Below are 24,464 nucleotides of genomic sequence, written 5' to 3'. Positions count from 1 at the left end.
TTCATTTTTTCAAGGGGGAATCTTTTCTAGGTGATGTTAAGTGGGGTGTTTTATTTTTCTAAGGAAAAAAACGAGCATGTTTAGTAAGGTGTTTATTTGAAAAAGATGGTTTATTAAAACAAACAAAAAATCATGTATAGTAAGGTACTTATTTTATACTGGTTCTATTTTATGTCCATGTATAATTGCTGTGTCTTTTTCTGAACAGGTAAAATAAAGACCATTTAAATAGAGCTGAGTTCTCCATCAAAAGTATTTTTTTTTAAATAAAATAAAGCAACCAAGTCGTTTCTCTTTTAACTTTCATATTTAAGTAATAAGGTGTTCAAATATAAATGGTCATCATGGTCATAAAGACGCTACAAAAAATGTCAAGGAAGAAAGTTTGTTTTTCAAGCAAGTTGACTAAACTCCATGCATACAAAGTAAAAACTTGATGCTGGTTTACTCATTTATTACATTAAAAGCGCTAACAAGTTTTGTTCAATTGGATTGGACAGTAAGTTTCCACGTGACGACCGCCCTAAAAACATTTGCAGTCCTCAGCGCTTGGTTCGAGCCGTATTTGAAAATGGAAAAAAAGCAAAAACATTGTTTCTGTAAATGTGTGTGTGTGTTAAAAAAAAAAAAAAAACTACAAAAATGGATTCCACTCGTTCTTCACCTTGCTTGACAAGAGCAACATTCCTTCAGTCCTCCCTCAATAAATACAAACAAGTCTGCCGTTTTGTTTTTTTGCGTGCGTGTCCTTCAAACGCCCCCGACGAGCTCTCGGGGCGCCCCCGAGCCCTCCGCGGCGCCCAGGCCGGGCGGCGACGGCGGCGAGGCCGAGGCGGAGGACGAGGTCGGCGTGGACGGCGGCGACGGGAAGGCCAGCGGCAGGAACACCACGTGCTTGACGGCGCATTCCGAGGGGGGCGGGGCCGACGGCCAAGAAGGGGGAGGAGCCACGGCGCCGCCGTCCTCCCGGGCCGCCGGCGGGACGCTCTCCTTATCCGGAGACGTCTCCTTCACGCCGGAACGAGACACGTGTAAAAGACGAAGAAAAAACAACACAGAATTAGACAGGATTAGAAACCATTAAAAAAAAAAGTAAAATAAAAATAACACGGATGGATGGGTTTTAGGTTTTTTTTTCAGGAAAGCAAAAACATCAGGCTTATACTTGCAAAAGTTAGGCCTAATACTATTATACCTATATTATGATATCTCTATATTATATATCATATATATAAGATGCTTTAAAGTTAAACATATATCAAGTAATATATTATTATTATTAATAATAATTATTACAGTATAGTAATTAATCAATTTGACAGTTTGGCACCAAATTGAAACTAAATTTGTTTTTTTTTTTTAGGAATGATAGGTTTTCCATTGTTTGGCCACAGGAGGGCAGCAGAGAACGAAGTTAGCCGATTTTTTAAATATTTATTTCAAAGCAAGGTCAGGGTTTCAAAGTATGGCTTCAAACTAGGGTTAAGGTTTCAAAATAGGGTTTGAAATTATAGTTAGGTTTTTTAAAGTATGGCTTCAAGGTTTAAGACTTTTCGTATGGTTTTGTTTGATCAATGTTTATTAATTGTTTTATTTATGACTGGATTTATAGCTTATTTTGCCAACTTGAAAGTCATTAAAACGTTGTAATTAGAAGTTTCTGGTGTTTTAATCACAAAATACGTAAAATAAAATTCACATTTTCGTATATTTTTTAATATTGTTTACTTTTGTCAATCAGGAAGATGTGTCTTCCACTTTGGACACAAGGGGGCAGCAAAGATGACGACCAGCCATTTTTCTTAATTTCAGTAATGTTGATAGTGGACTTTTTCTTACCATAATGAGCGAGACGGCGGCGGGGGCGGGGGCGTGGGCGTGGGCGTGGGCGGGGCCCGAGGCCGCGGTCAATTTGCCCGTCACCTCGGTCTTTTCGTCAGCGTCCTCCTGAAAATCCGCGGAGCCTTAGCGTGAGCCGGCCGGCGGCTCCGGGCGCGGCGCTGAAAGTCGGCGCCTTACCTTCAGCCAAGGGTGCGCCCGGACGTCCCGCGCCGAGTAGCGAGCCTCGGCGTCCACCAGCAGCATCTTGCCGATCAGCTCCTGCGCGGCAACAAACCAGAGGTTTCCTCTAGGGTTAGGGTTTCAAAGTAGGGCTTTAAAATAGGGTTTCGAAAAACGGTGCTGGGCTTGCAAAGTAGGGTAACAAATTATGGTTAAGGTTTCAAACTGGGGCTAGGGTTTTAAAGCAGGGTATCAAATTAGGGTTTCAAACTAGGGCTACAGTGTAGCGTAAAGCTTTAAACTAGCATTAGGGTTTCAAAGTAGGGTGTCGAACAAGGGTTGAGGATTCAAAGTAAGGTTTCACATTAGGAAAATGGTTTCAAGCAGAGTTGAGATTTCAAAGATTAAGGTCAAGTTTTCAAAGTAGGGTATCAAATTAGGGTAAAGGTTTCAAAGTAAGGTTATGGTTTCACAGTAGGGTTTCAAACTAGGGCTTCAGACTAGTGTAACGCTTAAAAACTAGCATTAGGGCTTTGGTAGGGTTTCAAACTAGGGTTATGGATTCCAATTAGGGTTTCGTACTAGGAAAAAGGTTTCAAAGCAAGGCTTATCTTTCAAAGTAAGGTTATGCTTAAGGTTTCAAAGTAGGGTTTCAAATTAAGAGATTTGATACTATGGCTTTTTTGTCGTATTGGGGTTTCAAAGAAGGGTTTCAAACATGGGCTTTCAAATTAAGAGTAAGGGTTTCAAAGCAAGGTTAGGGTTTCAAGCTAGGGTTAAGCTTCCAAAGTAGGGTTTCAAACTAAGGTTGAGGAATTCAAAACAAGGTTTCAAAGTAAGGCTTTCAAATTATTTTTAGGGTTTAAAACTCAGGCTTTCGACCAGTGGAAGGCTTTCAAAGTGGGGTTTTTACTAGAATTCCAAAGTAGGGCTTCAAACTAGGGTTAAGGTTTCAAACTTAGGGTTTCATACTAAGGAAAGGGTTTCAAAGTAGGGTTTCTAACTAGGGTAAGAATTTCAAGGCAAGGTTAGGGTTTTAAAATATGATTTCAAACTCAAACTAGGGTTTCAAAGTAGGGCTCCAAACTAGCGTTAAGGTTTCAAAGTAGGATTCCAAATTATGGTTAGGGTTTCAAAGTAGGGTTTCAAACTGCAGTTGGGGTTTTAAAACGGTGGCTTCAGACTAGTGTAGAACTTTCAAAGTAAGGTTTTCAACTCGTGTCGGATCCAAAGATGTATGATCAAGTTTTTCCACATATTATTTGTAGTTAATTGATCACATATCACAATCCTTATAAAATAAACCGAAATAGTTAAAACCTCTAAATCTATTTTCCCTATGACTTTTTTTTTTTTTTTTGCGGCTTTGGCTAACCTTGGCAGAGTCAGTGATGTTGTCCCAGTAAGGACTGGGAAAGTCCAGTCGACCCAGTAGGATTTGCTCAAACAGCTCCTCCTGCTGGTTGCTCTCACTACAGCAGCATAAAAAAAACATTTTTAATGCTTAAGTCACTGGTTAGCAAGATATTTTTTCACTGATGTACCCCTGTGAAATACGTTTTTACATTTTTCTTTAATATTAAAAAAAATAAAAAATAAACATATTATTATCTAATATTTATATTTATATAATAATAAAAATAATATTATAATATTTAATCATTTAAAAAGTGTCAGACCTGTTCTCAAAACGCAATCTTTATAAATGAATATTTGTCCACAAAAATCATAATAGAGCTCTGTTCGCAAAAATAAATCATTGACAGGTAACGAGTGGTGGCATATGACAAGTTGGGTGAAAAAAAAAGCAACATTTCCCCCCATATGGCTTTTTTTTCAACATTTTTTGCATGTGTGTTTAATTTAAAATCTCGAGTACGCCCTGTAGTTCCTTCAAGTACCCCAGGAGTACCCGTACCCCCATTTGAGAACCACAGTGTAGTATGCTCAGCCCCTCCATGAGGCCCATTTGTGAGTCGCCATCCTGACCTGCGAAAAGGCGGGAAGCTGCACAGCAGGATGTACGCGATGACGCCTGCGGCCCAGATGTCCACCTTGACGCCGTAACTGCCCACAAACATGCGCAACTCGTCACAATTACGCCCATTTAAGCCCGCTTAGCTTAATGCTAACAAACAATAGAAAATGGCATTGACATGCGAAGAGTTAGCATGGTATGTTTTGGTTTTGATTTCATTTCAGCTTCATTTGTTTGCAAGAGGAAAAAAAAATCCCACCCGGACTCCGCGATGATTTCCGGCGCCACGTACGTGGGCGTGCCGCACACCGTGTACAGAGGTCCTTCCGCCACCGTCGCCAGACCGAAGTCCCCGAGCTTGAGCGACTCGGTGCCGTCGGGATTCTCAAACACCTGACGGGAACGCCGAAGAGGTTGCGGCCGGGAAGGGGCGCCGACGGCGAGGACGAACCGGGACCCACCAGCAGGTTTTCCGGTTTGATGTCTCGGTGGACGACGTTCATGTCGTGAAGGTACTGCAAGGCGGAGGCCAGGTTGTGCACCAGGACGCCGGCGCCTCTCTCCGTGTACTTGGCCGAGGATGTGATGGCGTCAAATAAGTCGCCGCCCTGTCAAACGGGGAGCTTTATTATGAGGAGGAAAAGGTTGACCGAGTCGGGTGTGTCACCTTTAAATATAGTATTACAGCATTCGTGTTGAAGCTAAGCTTGTGCTCTTGATGGATGGATGGATGGATGGATGGATGGATGGATGGATGGATGGAGCTTTATTATGAGGGGAAAAAAAAGCTTGACCAAGTCGGGTAAGTCAACTTTAAATATAGTATTACAACATTTGTGTTGATGCTCCGCTGAAATTAAGCTTGTGCTTTTGAGATAGATGGATGGATGCTGTATTATGAGGAGAAAAATGTTGACCAAGTCGGGTAAGTCAACTTTAAATATAGTATTACAACATTCGTGTTGAAGCTCCGTTGAAATCAAGCTTGTGCTCTTGAGATGGATGGATGGATAGATAGACATGTTTACACATTATAAACATGTCAGCATAGTTTACAAATTCTTTAATAATCATTACACACATAATTCAATTTGTAAGACGGTAATAACTAGCAAAATAATCTTCTCTGAATCTAACAAAACACACACATGCCAAAAGCGTACCTTGACCAGTTCCATGACGAGACACAGCTGCGAGGGCGTGTCCACCTCCTCCACCAGCATGATGATGTTGGGGTGCTTGACCCGCCTCAAAACGGACACCTCATTCTCGATCAGGTGCTCCTGCCAAAAAAACCCTCCAGATGACCCCTCGTGTGCTATTTTGACCCTTTTTCCGTCATTTCCTTCCACATCGTTCCTGACGCACTCTTGCTAGTCTGATAACGAACTGGTCGTGCCATGTTGAAATTTAACATGTTTTCACAGTCTGGGTGAAATTTCAGCTCCCTACTATCTTTTTTCAATGTGTCGATGTAAAAAAAAAAAGCAAATGGCTACCTTGCCGCGGCACCTGGCCTTGTCGATGATCTTCAGTGCAAATTCTCTTCCAGTGGACCTGAGGAGACGCGTTTGCAATTAGATGGCGGCCATAATCGTAAAAAGACAAGCGAGTGAAGAGCGCACCAGGGAGGAAGAAAGAGCTTAACAGAGCCAGAGAAGAATTAGCCCACTTAATGCAAAGTCTCAGCAAAAACCTCGCAGAATTTAATCGTCCCTCAAGGGGAAAAACTACAGTAAACGAATGCTACACAATTGCTAAGGCATTAATCGGGTGCCTCGCGCCACAAACGGCAAATTGTCAGCTCGTCAACGCAGAAAGGAAACTTTGAAGTTTACCGCCTAGCTAAATGTAAAGCCACATGTAAATTTACATCCTTTGTCATTTGAAAAATGACATAACAGCATCTTTTGAAGGTCTGTTTAGCTTAAGGCTAACATTTATTGAAAACACCATTTACATGCTAATGGTTAGCATTGGCTGTTGCGCGTTTAGAACCCTTTTTGTTGTTTGGTTGCTTCTTTTATACCACTAAACACTAAAAAATAATAACAATAGGTAAATAACTAAATAAAAAATGGTTTTGTAATTTGGCGTCAAATTCTAATTTTATCCAAATGTTCTATGAATGCTAAATTGTCATTTCTGGTTCAGTAAAATTGCCCCAAATGAGCCAATACCGATGCCTTGAAATGAGTCCAGGTATGGGCCTGGTACCAATACTTCGAATTTACACTCGCTCATCCCTTGAAGCGACAGATGGATTTAGGCGAACATACCTTTCGACGCACTCTTTCACCACAGCAAAATTCCCATCCCCGATGACTTTCCCTATGATGTATTTCTCCAGGATGGCGGGGGCGGTCTGGTCGCCGTGGTTACCGTTAACTGTTAAATTTAAACACGGGATGCTCGCTCTTGTATTGTCGAGGATGAGAAGAAGGTACGCGGAAAGCGGAAATGATGCTGTGCGCAGAAAAGATGAAAGTAACGGGCGGGAAACGCAAAACGTACCCTCGGGCCTGGCCGTCTCCCCCTGCTGGTTGTTGAAGGAACTGCTGACGTTTGAATTTGAGCTGTGATGTGAAGGAACCATCTACAGGAGCAAATAATCAAATCATCGCTTTGGTCTTCGGGGCAAAGCTAGGATGCAATCGCCATGGCAACAGGGGGCCTGTCCGTCAAATCGCGGTTATCTGATAATGAAGTCCGCCTCTTCCATGTCACTAAATCTGAAAATCCCTGCGTAATTCTTCCCTTGGACAAGGAACGGTGAGGCCTTTGCCAATTGGCCGAATAACCGCGTCGAAATCTCAATCTAGATTCCGTGTAGTCTGCAACCAGCAATAATCCGGCCATAAACCAGATTAGCATTTCCACGTGCCAGAGAGATACGCAAATGTGCCATATTATTATATATATATATTTTTTAAACGCCTCTGACTTATTTGTATAACACCGTTAATTGAGTGCAATATTAACTCATTCTATGATAGGCACTTTAGACTAATTAAACAATAATAATAATGTGAAAAATAAATACAAGGCATCGAATAGCTGGATTCAGCAAAGACGTATAAATACGTCTTTGGGATTGAATGAGTTAAAACCGAATGTAATGTTTTTGATTTTTGATTTGTAATTTTAGCCCACTTGTGTTTTTGCACTTTTTTTTTTCCAGAATTGTATTTTTTTGTTGTTTTTTTTGTTTTATACCAGCTTTTTCAGACAAGCCTTTACTTTATATTAAAAAAAAAAAAAAAAGATGTAAATAAATACATGGGTTTAGATTAAATGTGACAGTTATTTTTTATTTTGGAAAAAATAATTCTGTAAATAAATACATGAATAAAGATGAAATTATATATATATATATATATATATAAAATTCTAATTTTTTCTGGATTTACTCTATTTCCACGATATTTTCATGTCTTCTGTCGCCAAGCAATTGTTTTTTATTGTAACATAATGTGATAATGACAAGATTTCAAAGGACATGTCTTACCTTGAGGTGAGGGAGGTTTTTGGCGGCGGACGACTTGCCGGACCTCGGCGCGGAGGTGTGACCGTTTACTGTGGGACGGAAGGCGTGAATTTAGGTGATTATTAACTTATTATCAAAGCCGCATTCAAATTGAGCAAAGCAAATGTGTGAGTTTGGATATTCCTTGCCAGAGATTGATCATTTGACGGCTGCGGCCGTCAACGGCAGTGAATGACTGACCTGGAGCTTTGACGGGAGACTGACTGGCGGAGTGGCGGCTTGTACGTTTCGCTAAGGAAAGGAAAGGTTGATTTTACAAAATGGGAGATGATAAAAGTGGCACTTTTTTTTTTTTTGGGTACCTGCAGCAGGCGACTTGCTGCGTCGCGAAGGTCCAGGACTCTTACTGGTCCGATTGGGAGTTCCGGAACGACTGCTTGATGACTTGACCACCTTACACTCTGTCGGTAGTAGACAATAGAGATGAGATTTTTGGAGGAATTTTCAGAAAAACGCAAGCAAATGTGAAATTGGTTTGTTCTCTCGTTTGGATGAGGAAGTTTCTCGTTTCACAAAATTATCGCCCCCGAATTTCTTCTTCTTCCTTCCCTCTTTCTTTCCCTCTTTTTCCCTCACTTTTTTCTTTCTTTTTCTGTCCACCTTTTCCTCTTTTTTCCTTCCGTCCTTCTCTTTTGCTTTTTTCTTTCTTTTTCCTGATTTTCCACCCTCCTTTATTCTTTGTTCTTTCTTTTTCCTGATTTTCCACCCTCCTTTATTATTTTTTCTTGATTTTTCCTTGATTCTTTTCTTTCTTTCATTTTTATTGTATTTTTTCTTTATTTTTCTTCTGTTCTTTCCTTTCCTTTTTTTTCCACCCACCTGTTTTTTTGTTATTTTTCCCTTTATTCTTTCCTTTCTGTCGCTTCTTTGTTTGTTTTTTCTTTATTTTATATATTACTTTTTATTTTATTTTACTCTTCTATTACTTTTTTCTTTCTTTCGCTCCTTTGTTTGTTTTATCTTTATTTTTTATATTACTTTTTATTTTTATTTTACTCTTCTATTACTTTTTCTTTCTTTTGCTCAGTTGTTTGTTTTATCTTTATTTTTTATATTACTCTTTAATTTAATTTTACTCTTCTATTACTTTTTCCTTTCTCTCACTCCTTTGTTTGTTTTTTCTTTATTTTTTATATTATTTTTTATTTTCATTTTACTCTTCTATTACTTTTTTCTTTCTTTCGCTCCTTTGTTTGTTTTATCTTTATTTTTTATATTCCTTTTTATTTTTATTTTACTCTATTACTTTTTTTTCCTTCTTCCTTTTTTCCTTCCTTTTCTTCCCTTTCTCATTCTTCTTGTTCCTTCATTTCTTCTTAGTTCATTAGGTCAAATAATCAAGCTACCGCTTCATCCTGACAAGAAACTTTCTGAATGTTTTCTTGTTAGAATGAGAAACTTTCTCGTTAGGGCGAGAAAGTTCATCATCCTTATGAAGAACATGTTTGACTTGTCCCCACCCCCACGTCCCATTAGGGGCTTGTCGGTTTTCCATCTCTGGCCTGAAAAATGATCGCAAACCAAGATTAAAACAAAATCGGATCAATTCTCCAATTTTTTCAGCCCTACTCTAAGCCGTATTCGATGCTAACAAATAGCGCATTATCTTGGACTGGAACGGCGCGTGCGTCTCTTCCGTTATTAGCTCTGCTGACAAAACTACAGGGGGGGAAAAAAAGGTGCGACAGGATGTCAACACTCCGGACTGAAATACAGGGATGGCTTCCCTGGAGCTCTTCCTTTTCCTGTACCCTCGCTAGCCCATCAATAAATGAACTCCAGTCAATGGCCTTTCTCTCATTTTGTTTTCGCATTACCAAAACAAAAAGCCGCCACGAAAACAAAGAAGGGAAACGCCACATGCTTTTTTGTCCGCGATACAAAAGAACCGCAAGAATGGATGGAGAAAAGCACGAGCACTGCAGTAGCGGGTACAACACCTGCAATAACACAATACGACCACGGCGAGGATGGACGGACGTGGACGGACGGATGATGCAATAGTGGGCCAACCGGTCAAAAAGCCCGCTGAAGTCTTACCGCTGTGATCCAAAGCAAAGTCGTCGTGGGCGTAGCGGTACTTCTCCGGGCCGCACGCGACGAACACGTCGTCATCGCCGAAGAAGTCCTGCAAGCACGTGATCTGGAGGGGAAAAAGGAAAAATCACTCGTTTGTGGAGCAGGACCAAATTAGGAGACGCTAACCTGTCGAAATTAGCATTATATATTTATTTATATATGAATGAGATGAAAGATTATGAATGAACAGAGTCTGATCTCCTGTAAAAAATTGTTACATGTGAAAAATATGATATACGTTTGTTAGTATTTATGTGTATATGTTTGTATATATTTATCCACATACAATACAAGCGAATATAGTCATATGGAACTACAACTGCATGAATGAACTACATTAGCTTACAGCTACATTAGCTTGTTTTTGTGATGTGAAACATCTCACATGTTGGTAACTATGCCATCTTAATAATCAGATGTTGGTGTATGTGCGGGGGGGGGGGGGGTCAAGTGTCCCGCAAAAGGAAATTCCACTTTGAAGGAAGCAGTAGGAGTAAGCAGACTAAAAAAGCTCATGTGGGCAGCGTCTGCAGTCGTGGATGCTACTAAACAGAAGAAAAACCACATTTTACAAATCCGACAAGAATACCGTATTGTGGAATAAATCTTGGAATAAGTATGTTCCACGCCTACTTCAGGGTACTCGTAGGATCCCTGTTTAAGCGCATGCAGCAAACAATGGCATGCTTGACATTCTTGAGCTGGGTGGTGCGTTTTTATGTTGGAATTCAGCAGCTGAGCAAGGCCACAAATATTGCAGTTGCCATGGTAACCAAGGCCTGAAGGAGTGGGCGACCTGAATAGTCGACTAATGCCCCCCGAACTTCATCGCCCCCAGATAGAATTTTCTAAAAGTCGTTGGGATGGCGCCCATACGGCCGAGGTCAACGTGTAAATCATGATATGACCTCTGACCCGGAGCTAACCGCCTCTAAACAAAATTTGACAGCAAAATAGTCCGTTTTATTCTGCTTTTATGCTTCAAAACAGTGAATTATGTAGAAAATAGCAGAGAAAATTAACCGTTTCACTGGCTTTGACATGCTTCTTCTTTTTTTTTTTTTTATCCTTTTCTTGCACCCCTGTAAAATTTGCGTTTTACACCAAGTGGTCGCTTCCTATCGGCTTGTACCCATTTAAACATGACGGCAAGAAGTACAACAGTTCTTGCTTTGAAAAAAAAATGAAAAAGCACTAACAGGTTCAAATTGAGTTTTATCATGTTATTTTTTTTAATTCTTAGTAAAACAAAATGGCTTATAAAATATTAATATGGAACAGTTAGGGGAGTCTCATTTGCCGTTGCAATAATAGGAGGAATATAGCCTGTAATGTTTTCATGGTTGAATATCATTTGTTGATTTTTGTTTCAAATGTACATTGTGATTATTGGCTGAAGCTTGATTTTTGTATAAAAAAAATGCAAATTGCATCAAAATAGAAATATTTCTCAGAAAAATTGCAGTTTTCATCCCTAAAATCTTAGCCACGCCTCCTCCCCCCAATTTTGTTTTATCATGTTGTTTTTTTACTTCTCAGTAAAACAAAATGGCTCATAAAATATGAATACTGAATAGTTAGGGGAGTCTCATTTGTCGTTGCAACAATAGGAGGAATATAGCATGTAATGTTTTCGTGGTTGAATATGATTTGTTGATTTTTGTTTCAAATGTACATTGTGATTATTGGCCGAAGCTTGATTTATACAAAAAAATATTAGTATAGATTTATACAAAAAAATATTAGTATTAATAAGTATTTTAATATTTATATTAAATTTAAATGTAATTTAAATTTATTTTAAATTTGATTTAATAATTATTATTATAAATTAGTATTATAAGTATTAAAAAAATGGCATCAAAATAGAATATTTAACATTTTATTTAATAATTATTAGTATAAAGTAGTATTATAAATATTTTAAAAAATGCATAAAAACAGAAGTATTTCTCAGAAAAATTGCAATTTTCATCCCTTAAAATCTTAGCCACGCCCCCTCACCCGATTTAGTTTTTAATGTATATTTGTTTCCACAGCCGCACTTGTAGTGAACGCCCTGCCCTCCACCGAGCTGAAAAAAATTCCTTGAAGAAACTGCCAGATCTAGGGCGGCGATCCCCGAAGGGCTGAAGGCAACTGGCGCGCAACCGTAGCCAGGACGAGTCATCATCCAGGCGACAATGATGTCAAATTTTCAATGGCTCCCCGCCGACGAAACCCAACGCGCACCCAAACACGCAAATTGAGGACACGGCCGATCGATTGAACACAGCGGGCAAACGAATGGGTAAAAGGGAGCGTGCCCCGCCGTCTCCGACTATTAGTGTCAGCGATGGACAAGATGCGAGGTCATCGCTGAGCGTGCTGGATGCGCAAGACGGTTGGAGCTTGGAAAGGGATCAAAAGGAGGCCATCTTTGTTAGCCGGAACGTAGCATCACATCACCGCAAAGGTAACGTTGCTTAGAATGAGCAACTCCGCGTCGAGTCCGAAGGTCGTCGAGCCACGCGTGACTGTAATAGCGGGGCGAGGACAGCGAGTCACATGATGTGGGACGCTAATGAATCCGGTTGAGGCCCTTTCCACTTCCTTATGTAGTACAGTGGCGTCGCTAGCTTACGTAACGAAGTGGAATACTACGTTTTTTTCATCCCCTTCTCACGGCATTTTTCACACTTTACGGCATCAGCAAAAATTATAGAAATTTTAATTTGACTGTGAGTCACACCACATTTATACGTCACTAATGCGTCAGTAAGATGCTGATCTCCTATTGGTCGACGTCACAGTGTCACTAAGATGCCGAAATGCTAAAGCGTTGATCTGGAACTAGCGCTTACGATATCGTATTTATTGTGCATTTTAGTGCTTAATTCAAACTTGAATGGGTTAGCCAAGATTACTAGTGATGTTAAAGGGAGAAGTAAGATGGTTACTATGGAAACGGAGCTGGAGATAATCAAGAAATACCAAGAAGGCTAGGCTAAGCTAGGCTACGCTCGCTGGGGAATATGGCAACTAGCTCAAGTCACGCCACGCCAAAGGCAAATCAAATTTTATTTTTCCTTTAGATTTTTTTTGATTCTTGATGTTATTCAGTCAATATTCAGTTTTATTTGATTTTTGATCATTTATTTACATACTTTTACAGGACTCTATGTATGAAGTTACAGCTAATTCCCGAAGTTGATTGGTTGCAAATGCGCAAAGAAATTTTGTTTTGATCTGCGGCCAAACGTTTTGATTTCGATGCATCCCTATTATTTTCGTTTTTTGTTTTGTTTTAACCAATCAAATCGTATAATTTGCAGTCATTTTACTTTACAGAACTTTTCTTGCCCACGGTCTTTTTAATTAAATTAGCTAGTGGAAATAAAACCTGAAATGCTTTTTTCCATTCTTGTCCTTTGATGTTTTCAGGCTCCGAATAAAAACTTTTTTCTTTCACACCCTTTGAGGGACAGTGTGGAAAGACAGTCAAAGTACAGTTAAGTGGTGTGTGTTCCGGTTCACCGACATGATGCCAACTGGGCCTGAAAAGAGCGTTTGAGTGGCTGCTGACATCACACAATAGCACACAATAGACGCCGTCCCCGATCTTGCACCCCCCCCCCACCCACACACACACACACACACACACACTCCACCCTCGTCTTTCACACGTCCTACACCGCCCCCTTCCATCCTTACCCTCTAAAACCAAACCATCTATCTGTTGTCCGCTAGAGTTTCGAATCTATTTGGAGTGAGGAAAGTCCAACACTTTGAATGAAACAATCGATTACACCCAGTTGGATTAAATATCTTCAATATACATTTCTCCCCCGTTGACCCGAATGCTGGCGCTTTAATCCACATTTGGCCCTGAAAACTATCAGATGGCGGCCTCATGCGACGCTAACCTCGCTAATCCGTCTGCCGGCGTGGCACGTTGCCCCAACGTCAAGTATAAAGACAGATCAGAAGTGAAACCTCCGACGGTGGACGAGGCCAAGACGAGGCGGCGTTGTTCAAAGGGGGACGTGGCGGATAATGCCGTCGTTGATCAATGTCAAGCTAAGCAAAATCGGTCATGTCTTTGATCTGCAAAGCCGCTGAGAGCGAGAACATTGTCATTATTGACTAAATTCATCATGCTTCTCGAACAGATACTTGACACAAGACCCGAACAGACACGAGGCTTCCAATAAATAGTCATTCCACACCCCCTCCTTTTTTAAAAAGAATCTATTGTCCGACGTGAGTTGATTTTTTTTTTCAACTAAGGTTGTAGCGAGCAGATATAACTACTTTTTATTAAAGATCTTCCATACATATGAATTTCTAGACACCAGAATTGGCTTTTGCTAACTGTTTAACAATTACCATTAGCATTAAGGTGCAAAAAACGACCTTGACTACTAAGGTCAACAAATACGACCATTTAGTTCACACATACAAGTTCTATATTCATTTGATATTTACAAGTGTCCTTAAAGTCACGCAGAGACAATGATTGAACGACAGTTCATGAGTAAAAGTGAGAATAGAGTTGCTTTTTAGCTCCTGAGGTCATTGACTTCCTGTTCTTCTTCATAATCTTGATGAGCTGATTCATGCTTTACTACCGGCTCCTGGCTAAAACTTGAATACCTAAAACTGAGCCACTATTGTTTGATTTGCGTGATTATTGGATAATACAGGCCTAGTACCTTTTGGTATGTTTTTTTTTCTTTATTTTGGAAAGCTCCATTTGCTAATATTGTCTTTAATGAACAACTATTAAATCAGTAAGAAAACAAATAGTATAAGCCATTCGAAAACTATGTGGTGCAACAAGACAAGAAATGAAACCTTGTGTCAAGATGGTCTTTGCAGTTTTTTTTACCCCCAAACTACTACTGCTGTACGGCTTTTCCATTTTATATTTGAACATTATTTTTGTTACTTTTTGAAAATTGAATGATTCGTGTAGAAAATAGCGGCGCAAACATGGTTCTAACGGCGCTTCAAGACGGATTATTTTTCGCCCAACCATTTTCACAGTAGATTTTTCCTAGCATGAATAAATCATTCATGATTATATTAAAAAAAAACGCTATTCAGGAATTCTTTCTTAAAATTATCTTTCACTGAGTTTTGGAGAAACGTGTATCAAAATGATTAGTGGTACGACTTGAATACTTGTACTGGTATCGGTATGAAAAAAAAAAAAAAGTGATATCGAACACTCCTGGTCCTAACCAAACCTTTTTTTGCATGAATTGATGAAACCTTCTGAGATAAGAGACAAAACAAACAAAGCGGTCCAGTTGTGTTAGTTGTATGAAAAAGTACGCGTCCAGAAAAAAAAAGTTGGGATTGAGAAGCACGGTCTTTGCTGGACTTTTGAACTTTTGACCAACAAACTGTATCTGCGCATGTTAGCCAGCGGCCATCTATCACGACAATCTACAACTGACTGCACATACAAAATCTAGAAAGGGCGAGAGGCTCTTTAGGAGCAGATGTTCCAATTATCTCTGCTCGGGCTCATTTCCTCTCTCATTCCTCAATTTGCAGACTTCTTTCCCTTGTGAATTGGAGACACTGCGAACTTACAAATACTGTACAAGTAGAAATGGACTTTACGGGTTTTCAAACAGTTTAATGTCAAAAGGAGACTAGCTCAAAATGCAGTCATGAACTGTACAATAAATAATTAAATGTGATACATGAACCTAAGGAGGTTCCTGTATCTATATACCGTATTTTCCGCATTATAAGGCGCACCTAAAAGCCTTCATTTTTTTTAAGGTTTAATGTCAAAAGGTGACTAGCTCAAAATGCAGTCAAGAACTGCACAATAAATAAATAAATGTGATACATGAACCCAAGGAGGTTCCTGTATCTATATACCGTATTTTCCGCACTATAAGGCGCACCTAAAAGCCTTAATTTTTTTTTTTTAAAAGCTGATGGTGCGCCTTATAATCAGGTGCGCCTTATATATGGATGAATATTGAGATTGGGATTGGTAGACGGGGAATGAAGTGATAAAGTAAGCTTGACCTCTTTCTTTTGTGTGTTTACAGTTAAACAAGGTTGCTCATATTGACATTGAGTTATTATGCTATTTAGAGTATAGAGTTATTATTTGACTTATTATTGTTAATACTGAGTGTTACTATATTGTGATTAAAATATGTCATTAATTGAGGGTGCGCCTTATAATCCGGTGCGCCTTATATATGGAAAAAGTTTGAAAATATGTCATTAATTGAGGGTGCGCCTTATAGTGGGAAAAATACGGTAATTTGATGGGATCTTCAACATTCAGTCGAAGCTAATGAGTGACAAGACACGCAATTAACATTCAGCGTGAAGAGCACAAGTCAACATAGAGCTGCGTTGTGTGCACACACGCGCACGACACCTGACAGCTGAGCTCGGATACACTCTTGCAGTCTAATTATCCGGTGGTGGCATGGCGCCCCGGTCCATAGTGAGGGAGGGGCACGTGTGTGTGACACCCTGCTACTGTTTTTGTGGGTTTGTAGTGGACGGGGCGGGGACGGTGTCTGATCCCCCCCCCCCCCCCTTTTTTTTTTTTTGGAGGAGCAGATGGCGGGCTGCAGCTGGGGGCGTTGGCCCTCAGAGCATGTGTTGTGAGCTGGCCTTTTATTGAGCGAGTGGATGAGCAAGCAAAGCGCTTTCAAGGAAAATAAAAAGTAGACTTTGGACTCTATGGGAGGATCTTTAGGGCTGTGGTTCTCAAATGCGGGTACTACATTACCCATGGGTGTCCGGGGTTTTGAAGGGGGCTGATTTTGAAGGGGTCATAACATCGTCAAATATAAACATATATTTACCTTCAACACCTCAAAACGTTCATGGGGCGTCAGCCATATTATTGTTTTTTTTTGGGGGGGGGGGGACCTAGCCCCCTTTATGTACTTGTAAAAATGCAAAAATAGCAAAAGTAACTACTTTATGAAAATGAAATAGGAATATTTATGGTCATAATTAGAGAGTATTGTGACTTTTCAAGACTTTATGGGAGTTCAGGCTAAGCCAATCATCAAAGTCATTGAAAGGCTTGCAAATATTTTAAGATGGCCACCCGGTGATTTGGGGGTGTCAACAATTTATTTTTTTTTTATTGCGCCCTGTTGACGAGTTGTCATTGAAAGGATTAATGCAAAAAATCGTGAGAAAAAAGCATGATAAAACATCGGGTGCCAATATGTCCAAAATTGGATAATATGTCCAATATGACAAAATTTGAATGGCAGTAAATGAGCCTGACTTGGGTCAAATTTGACACCTACAGGATATAGGGTATACCTCTCAATTTGCAAGCATTTAGAAGGGGCGGCAGCATGGCATATTGAGAGTCATCATGTTTTGACAATCAATGCAACATTTTATCCCCTCATGATTTTTTTTTACGCTTTTCCTTTGATACCACACATCAAAAACATCAAAATTTCCTTCAGTGGGTAGCTGCGATTTTGAGTTTCTGCAGGTATCAGCGAATCAAATTGAATGCTTTATTACCGTGGCAGGAAAACGGCATTTTCTTTTCAAATTAAGAGCAAATTAACTGGAACATAAAATACCGTCTTCCCAGATTGTTTTACACCAAATAAATCAAGACAGGAATGAGACATATTAATATACTGGCTAGATATAGATCATGTGGTCATGTGTTTAGGGTGGTCCCATGTGTTGGGAGCCCTAACCTTTCTGAGACTTTAATGACGAGCTGCAGACGGATGGCGGCGAATTAACAAGAGGGGCAAGGTGGGACGGCGTGGGCGGGATCTTTACTCGCGCACATGACAGCAGGCTTAAATGTGTATTCATTAGTGCCTCCTTGACGTGATTGTGGCGTGTAATTGCGTGAGCGCCGGATTAAAGGTTATAATTACCGAGACCGCTGACACAGCTGAAGCCGATAAATCGCAGTTTTTTAAGCGAGCCGCGCGTGTCCATCTGCTACTCACTGGCTCAAAAGGTGAGTGTAATACTTGGTTGCAACCAGCAGGGGCGCTGTTGAGGCGGTCTAGTTAACAGTCTGATGAAAAACAATGTTGGCAAGTGACCTAATTTATGACGAATTTTATGAACTCTGAACACAGTTGTTCGGAACGTTCAGACATTTGTTGGAAAATAGAGTGGGTGGAGCTACATCTAAAATTTTGATGATTTTAGGCAAAATTGATGACCAGTGGTCGGAAATAATGGACTTGAACTGAAATTATTCCAATAATTAAAGAAAATTTCTGTTGTTTTTTTCCGTTAAAGTAGATGCTAAATAAGGTTGATAATGTTAATTTGCGCGACTGAGGGAACACTAATTGAAATAGATGTTGATTAATAGAAAAATCGGACCTTCTAAAATACCTTTTCATTTCTGCCATGCTATTTAAAAACAACATTATTTTTCAAATTGACAGCGTAGAAAATACATTAGCATCATTTTATAATTAAGATGAATTTACCTCGTTTGTTTGCCAACACCATGAAATAGACTAAAATATTGATCACTGCTTTTCAAAATAAAAGCAGTTCATTTGAATTCAACAACGATTATTGCTACTTTCATCGAGAACGAAAGAAATTTGAAAACATTTACTGTTGAGAGGCTGAAATTTCAATCGATTTCTAAATGATCAAAAAATCTTTGATAAACATTAATATCGATTAGCTTTCGATCGATCTTTGCGTAATTTTTTCCTAAAACAAACATTTATTGAGCGATTGTGCAGGTTTCGTGCCGTGGAAATGTGGTTGCCGTGGTTACCCGTCCGGAGGCTTACCTGCTTGCCTTTCAGCGTGTACAGCCTCTTGACGGCGCCAGAGTCCAGCTTGACGGCGTCCGTGATGTCGGTGAGCACCTGCTCAAAGGAGTGCGCCGTCTTCCTGTTGAGTAGGACGCGCACGGCCTTGCGCGGTTTGACGCCGCTCCGCACCACCGTCACCAGCTTGGGCTTGATGAAGTCTTTGGGCTCGCGCTGATGCTCGCCCTTGGGCGGGACCAGCGAGGACAGGGAGCGCGACGTGCCCGTCTTGCTGCCCACCGCCCAGTTGGGGTTGACGTTCTTGGCGTAGTCCACTCGGCGGAAGGGCTCGTTGGAGGCGCACACGTAGCTTTCTCCTGGACGGGAAGGGAAAGGAAGGTGGACCCAGTTTAGTATTAGGCAGAGGAGGGCAAGTCACAGTTCGTCAGAGCCCCGCCCCCTTTCTGTCACGGTCGGTGCATCATTTTTTCAAGCCATGCAAAATTGGAATCGTCGGTCCGTCATTCGTCAGGCGCCGGTCTTCATCTGTCTGCACTCAAACTAATTATTTTTTTCTGTTTTAGTACTTACATTTAATGTTAACACCATATCTGTTCTACCGTTACACTGCAATTGAAAGAACAAAGTAATATAAGTGTAACACGAAAACAAACCCCGCTCGGGGGTTCAACCCTAGAGTGCAATTTGCAATCTTGCCCAATGGATGGAATTATCATGTTTTACATGACCCTCAAATGGTAGATGTCGGGTCTCTTCAACTATAAAAGACGGTTGCATAAACATTTGTCGAAATTTCATCCGTCACGTACACTACAAGTGAAAGAAAGTATTGCTGAGGTTAAATTTACTAAAACATATTTAATTACGGAATGAAAAAACTTCTATTGTGTTGAAATCGGGACGGAACCGCGAGAACAAAAAAGGCGGGCTCGGCCTTTTCCACATTGGCCTTCATCCAAGGTCAAATTTATCTGCCAGCATTCCAGCTGGGGAGTGGACACGCAAATATCCCCCCACCCTCGCAGCAAAGACAAAGTGTGACACTGGCAGCGCTGGCGTTGTGCTGCTTTGAGCTGATCCACAAAGCACAGCTGATCGATCCTGCAGCGATCAGGTGATCTGCATGTGGAAAGCGGTTTACAAGCGGCCTTGAAAAGCAACATGGCGCGGGAGGCTATGAAATCCAGGCGCTGACATTTGCTAACGTGTGTCAAGAGGAACGAAAAGAACTTCCTGATTTAAGAAGGCCATTGTGACAAGGTCTCCCTTGATACTTGGCTTTATTCTGCGCGCTAATTATAGAGCTAGGCCACAGAAGGAGGCCGGCCTGTCATTTAAATATTCGAGGGGGGGTCAACATTGTGACGCTTTTCTCTATTTCCCAGGGGGGTGAAAAGATCTCAGGTGCGCCCCCCCCCCCCCACCCGGGAGACACACTGCTGTCCTCATGTGGATGACAGATGCGGGCATAAGTAACCCAGGAAACGGGAAACAGAGTTTTTGAACACGTTCATTATTTAGTTATTTAAATTTTACATTTTATTTAATAGTTATTTAAAATTATTTTTACACGGTGCCGTTGAAAGGATTAATGCAAAAATTTGACAAAACATCGGGTTTTCAATAGGTCCGAAATTGAGAATATTTCCAATTTTGAATGGCAGTAAATGAGCCTGACATGGGCTAAATTTGACACCTCTAGGGTGTACCTCCCGTTTGCAAGCGTTTAGAAGGGAGAGCAGCGTGACATATCGAAAGTCGGCATATTTTAGTCTCCAAATGTTTTTGTTTTTCTTTTTTGGTATGCTTTTCCTTTAATATCACAAACCAAAAACATGAAAAATCCCGATTTGGGTCGAAATTTCCCCCAGGTGTTAAAATGGTGTTATTGGAAACTAATGAATTAAATTTAAGACTTTAACACCCCCCTTGCCACGTTTGCCTTTTCACTAGAGCAGCAATGTCCGGTTCAGTAATCCCCTCCGGTTGCGAGTGAATTGCTCTCAGTTGGGTTTTGAGACACACACACACAGACACACACACACACACACACACACACACACACACAAAAATTGCTGAGCTCTGAGAGTGTCGACTCACACGGTGTGAAAAATGACAAGAGTTTAGTAGTCGGCGTATCTGGACTTTGGATATCTTGAAAGCTTTATTTATTTATTTTTTTTTTTTTTTACTGCAGTCCAGTGGTTTTACTACTTTAATCACGACCGTTAAAGTGAGTTGAGGCTTGTAAAGTGGGCGAAAACTTTGTGATGGGTGTTTCAACGCACTGGGGAAATAACGTTTTATTGTCAAACAAATTACGTTCGAACTGAATTACGGCGAAAAAAGATAATAAGACACCCCGAAAAATCTGGGATGCCTAAACCTGAACAGCCAATAACTTGCTTTGGTTTGTAGGAGCTATTCTGGGTCAAGCTATGGCCGTTTGTAGCTCATTTTGGGGGGGTGCTCAAGCACCCTTAGAATTAAAGAAATTTGTTATTTTTTAATGTAATTATTTCGATCGTCGTTCGCTGTTTATTCAGTAAGTTAGCCGACACTTTTTATTAGCTAGAAAATTATTTAGATGAACAGACAGCACTACTGTACTACAGCACTACTAACCGTTTATTATTATAAACAATGGTCATGTGACAGTCACAAGGTGAACTGTGATTGGTTGTTTCTTGAGATTTGAGCACTTTGCATTATGCCCATTGGTTACTTGAATGGTATCAAATCCCGGGGAGGGATGGTATCCCAGAATGTTTTGCTCAACTATGTGCAAGCGATTTATGCATTCAAATCATATTTAAAAAACAAAATAACACAAATCTAATACTTCATACTGAAGATTTCTTTTCACTTTGAACACTTTGCATTATGCCCATTTGTTATTTGGTTATTCATGGTATCCCAGAATGTTTTGCTCAACTATGTGCAAGCGATTTATGCATTCAAATCATATTTAAAAAAACAAAATAACACAAATTTAATACTTCATACTGAAGATTTCTTTTCACTTTAAGCCTACATGATCAAGCAAGATTATGAAAAGTATGCATTTCATTATACCATAACTTTAAAACGAACATAATTCATTGACCTTCCAGTCATGCTCAGCAATCTGACAGAAGAAATTGTTTTTATATTTGAAAGGGACAATGTGTAAGACTCACACTGTTTTGCATTCAAAAAGAATAAATTCAATGATTATAAATGTCAAAAACTTGCAAATAAATGTCTTCCTCATGACCAACATTACGTTTTAAATATAATCGTAGATCTAGGTATCATGGAATGATATTACATGGGGGGGTGGCACTCCACTGGAGTGCAATGGAAAATGCAGCACCTCCTGCTGTCCGTAATGAAAAATGCTGTAAATCTTACACAATGTCCCTTTAAAGACACTTTTTAGTTTTCATCACATGGGTATTCCTGGGTACATTTATTTATGGTTTAAGCTCTCATGTAATAAAATGACAAGATTAGGTCAGTGGGGTGCTTGAAGGAATTTCAGTGGGTACCCGAGATTTTAAATAAAACAAACATGCAAAAATCCTTTAAATATAATTATTAAATTAATTTATTGTTTCGGGGAAATGTGTTCATAAAACAAAGTTTAAGTTCAGTAGGTTATTCAATTTCATTATTGGAAAAACTCATAAAATGGTTTGACCCAACTTGTCACGTGTCACCTCCCATTACCTATCAAGTTAATTACTTATTTTAGTGAACACATCTTTTTGATACCAAAAGAGGACACTTTATGTTGAATATTTTTCTGTGGACAGTTATATTTATGATTATTTCTGATGAGAACAGGTCTGACAGATTTCTTCTATGATCCAAACAGGACACCAGATTGATTTACATTTTAGTGGACTAATAGAAATGAAGTTTGAAAGGCTCTAAAGTTTGATGAATCAGACACCGATGGCATGTTTTAAGACATTTTTTTTTTTGGACTGCAAGCAATTCTTTGCACTGTTTAAATAAATAAATTAATCGTGTCCAAATATGACGATTTCTTTGTGACGTATTCGCCACCTTACCTTCCACCAGGTCGTCCAGACTGCAGATCTTCTTTCCCCCGTCCAGGGCGTACAAGGTCCGGACCCCCTGCGGCAGGTTGACGTTGTCCGACAGCGAGCGCGTCAGCTCCATCAGCAGCGCGTCCATGGATCGGAAGCGGTCCGAGGACACCGCGTAGACCAGGCCCTTGAAGTACTTGTCCCCGTTTCGGTAGAAGCGCACTTTTTTGGCCTTTTTCTCGGACGTGAGCGACTGCAGGGTTCGAGTCCGGTAGAAGCTGCAGTGCGCGCTGTGCGCCGGGCTGGCCGTCATCCCCGCGCCCCTGGAGGAGCCTCCGCCGCCGGCGTGGGAGCCCGGAGCCCTCGGCGTCCGGTGCGGCTTGCTGTCGCGCTCCTCGAAGTGCTCGAATTCGATGCTTCTACTCAGCGACATGTTTTTTTTTAGCTTCCGGTTTTTTAACGGAACTTTCTAATCACGCGGACTTGGAATGGATTGGAGAGACGAATTCTACAATAAAACGAGTCCAAAAGCGTCCAGAGTTACTCGCTTGGACATCTTAGTTGTCCAAAAGACAGCAAAGTTGGTCGGGGAAAACTTTTAAGAGGTCGAAGTGAGCTCCATCCGAACGCTCTGATTCCTCTGCGGTCAGCGTGCGTCATAAGTGCCAAATCAATGGATGGATGATGCGGGAGGGAGGGAACCCCGGAAGCCCGGCACGCTCACGCAGTCTCTGGGTCCTAACGCCCGTCTTTAATAAATTGTGACCGGAAGTACAGTAGACACTGATAGACGATTCGATTGTAGTTACTTCTTATAGAAAAAAATAAAGTCTTTACCCCGATTGTTATTTTATTTTTGTATTTTTATCCTACATTAAATTGCTTCATCGTTGCTATCATTGTAAAGTTTTTTTTTTTTGTGCAAAATACAACTTCCTTATTTGCAGCTATTAAAAATACATTTTACATCATTTTTGTCATCATTGTGTAAAAGCATTTTTTTTTTTTTTTTTTTTTTTGCTTTTGCAAAGGACAACTTGAAACTTGTAAACTTATTTTCTTCAGGAAACAGTCAATAGTAGGTTATATACATGATACCTAAAATCATGATTGGCCAATATTTACCATTTTATGCAAAATTATAGATTGGCTGTATTGTCATCATTTGATAATTTCCGTAATTATATGTTTTATGAATGTATTGAGGGCCAACATTGTGTCTTATTTGCATTGGCGTGATGGTGCATTTTCTCAAGTTATAGGATTGTTTGCTGTAGAATGACTTGGTTTGCGGTAGTTAGGTGGTGCTGGATTTTAATTAAACTATAGTAGTTTATTTGCAACAGTGGTGTCAAACTTGTGGCCCGCGGGCCAGATGTGGCCCGCAAACACATTTGATTGAGCCCACGAGATTATTTCGCGACATATAAAAAGGAGATTTTTTTTTCAATGAATGAAAAACTTGATTTTTTTATGATTTATAACAATTTTAATGTCTCATGATTAATAGCAGGATTGTGCTTGTACTATTTTAGACAGTATATATATAAAACCATACGTTTTGATGTTTGATTTTGTAACCGAGAAAGCAAATTGGTGCATACATTGTGTTTTTCAGTGCATAAGGTTGTTATACCCCCCACGTCCAACTTCCAAGGACGCCGACGGGATTCTTCCCGTCTAAAGCCAGCTGTGTCGGATGTGCTATGTGAGGCGACTGCCGGAGAGGAAGTGAGAGCACAGAAAGCAAAATTGGAGCACTTTTCCTGCAGCCAAGCGGCAGAATATCCTGTACAGCAAGATGACAATCTCCTCGATAAACAACAAGCAGGTCGGAGGGGAAGTCTTCAACGTCGCCACTGGGGATCCCTTATGTGAGTTGTTTATTTTTTTTTTCTTTCAACACCTCAAATTGTTCAGTGGCATCAGTTCTATCCATACATATGTAGGTTTAATTATTATTTTTTTTTATGTGCTGCCTCTTCAGGACAACATAAAGGCAAAGAAGTGAATTTGACAAAAAATCAAAAGGTTTGCATTGAAATTGTACATGT

General features: G+C 40.2%; 1 protein-coding gene across 2 annotated transcripts; it reads right to left on the bottom strand.

The window, feature by feature from the left end:
- Positions 1–437: 437 nt before the first annotated feature.
- On the bottom strand, positions 438–23,308 carry dclk2a (doublecortin-like kinase 2a). 2 transcript variants are annotated; one of them, XM_088419841.1, is made up of 17 exons: positions 22,432–23,304; positions 18,392–18,729; positions 9,567–9,669; positions 7,829–7,927; positions 7,707–7,757; positions 7,488–7,555; positions 6,494–6,575; positions 6,259–6,367; positions 5,479–5,536; positions 5,143–5,262; positions 4,441–4,587; positions 4,239–4,372; positions 3,991–4,068; positions 3,377–3,473; positions 2,020–2,100; positions 1,840–1,947; positions 438–1,008 (listed from the first exon to the last, which is right to left on the bottom strand). In XM_088419841.1, the coding sequence occupies exons 1-17, from the start codon at positions 22,841–22,843 to the stop codon at positions 751–753; spliced, it is 2,343 nt and encodes a 780-aa protein (XP_088275967.1). In that variant the 5' UTR covers positions 22,844–23,304; the 3' UTR covers positions 438–750. The 2 variants fall into 2 exon arrangements, with proteins under 2 accessions (XP_088275967.1, XP_088275966.1); XM_088419840.1 differs by having other exon boundaries at positions 6,259–6,575; positions 22,432–23,308.
- Between the last annotated feature and the right edge of the window lie 1,156 nt (positions 23,309–24,464).

This window comes from Hippichthys cyanospilos, chromosome 7, assembly GCF_059441005.1.
Source record: "Hippichthys cyanospilos isolate Australia breed blue-spotted pipefish chromosome 7, RoL_Hcya_1.0, whole genome shotgun sequence".
Taxonomy (NCBI): Eukaryota; Metazoa; Chordata; class Actinopteri; order Syngnathiformes; family Syngnathidae; genus Hippichthys; species Hippichthys cyanospilos.
Note: the sequence above shows the minus strand (reverse complement) of the source record. Positions and strands in the feature narration are given on the sequence as shown.

Excerpts from the sequence above, each read along its gene's own strand:
- dclk2a (XM_088419840.1), bottom strand. The coding sequence starts at position 22,843 with ATGTCGCTGAGTAGAAGCATCGAATTCGAGCACTTCGAGGAGCGCGAC. Across the intron at positions 7,928-9,566 it reads CTTTGCTTTGGATCACAGCG|AGTGTAAGGTGGTCAAGTCA; the intron begins GTAAGACTTCAG and ends TACTACCGACAG. Across the intron at positions 1,948-2,019 it reads GGGCGCACCCTTGGCTGAAG|GAGGACGCTGACGAAAAGAC; the intron begins GTAAGGCGCCGA and ends GCGGATTTTCAG.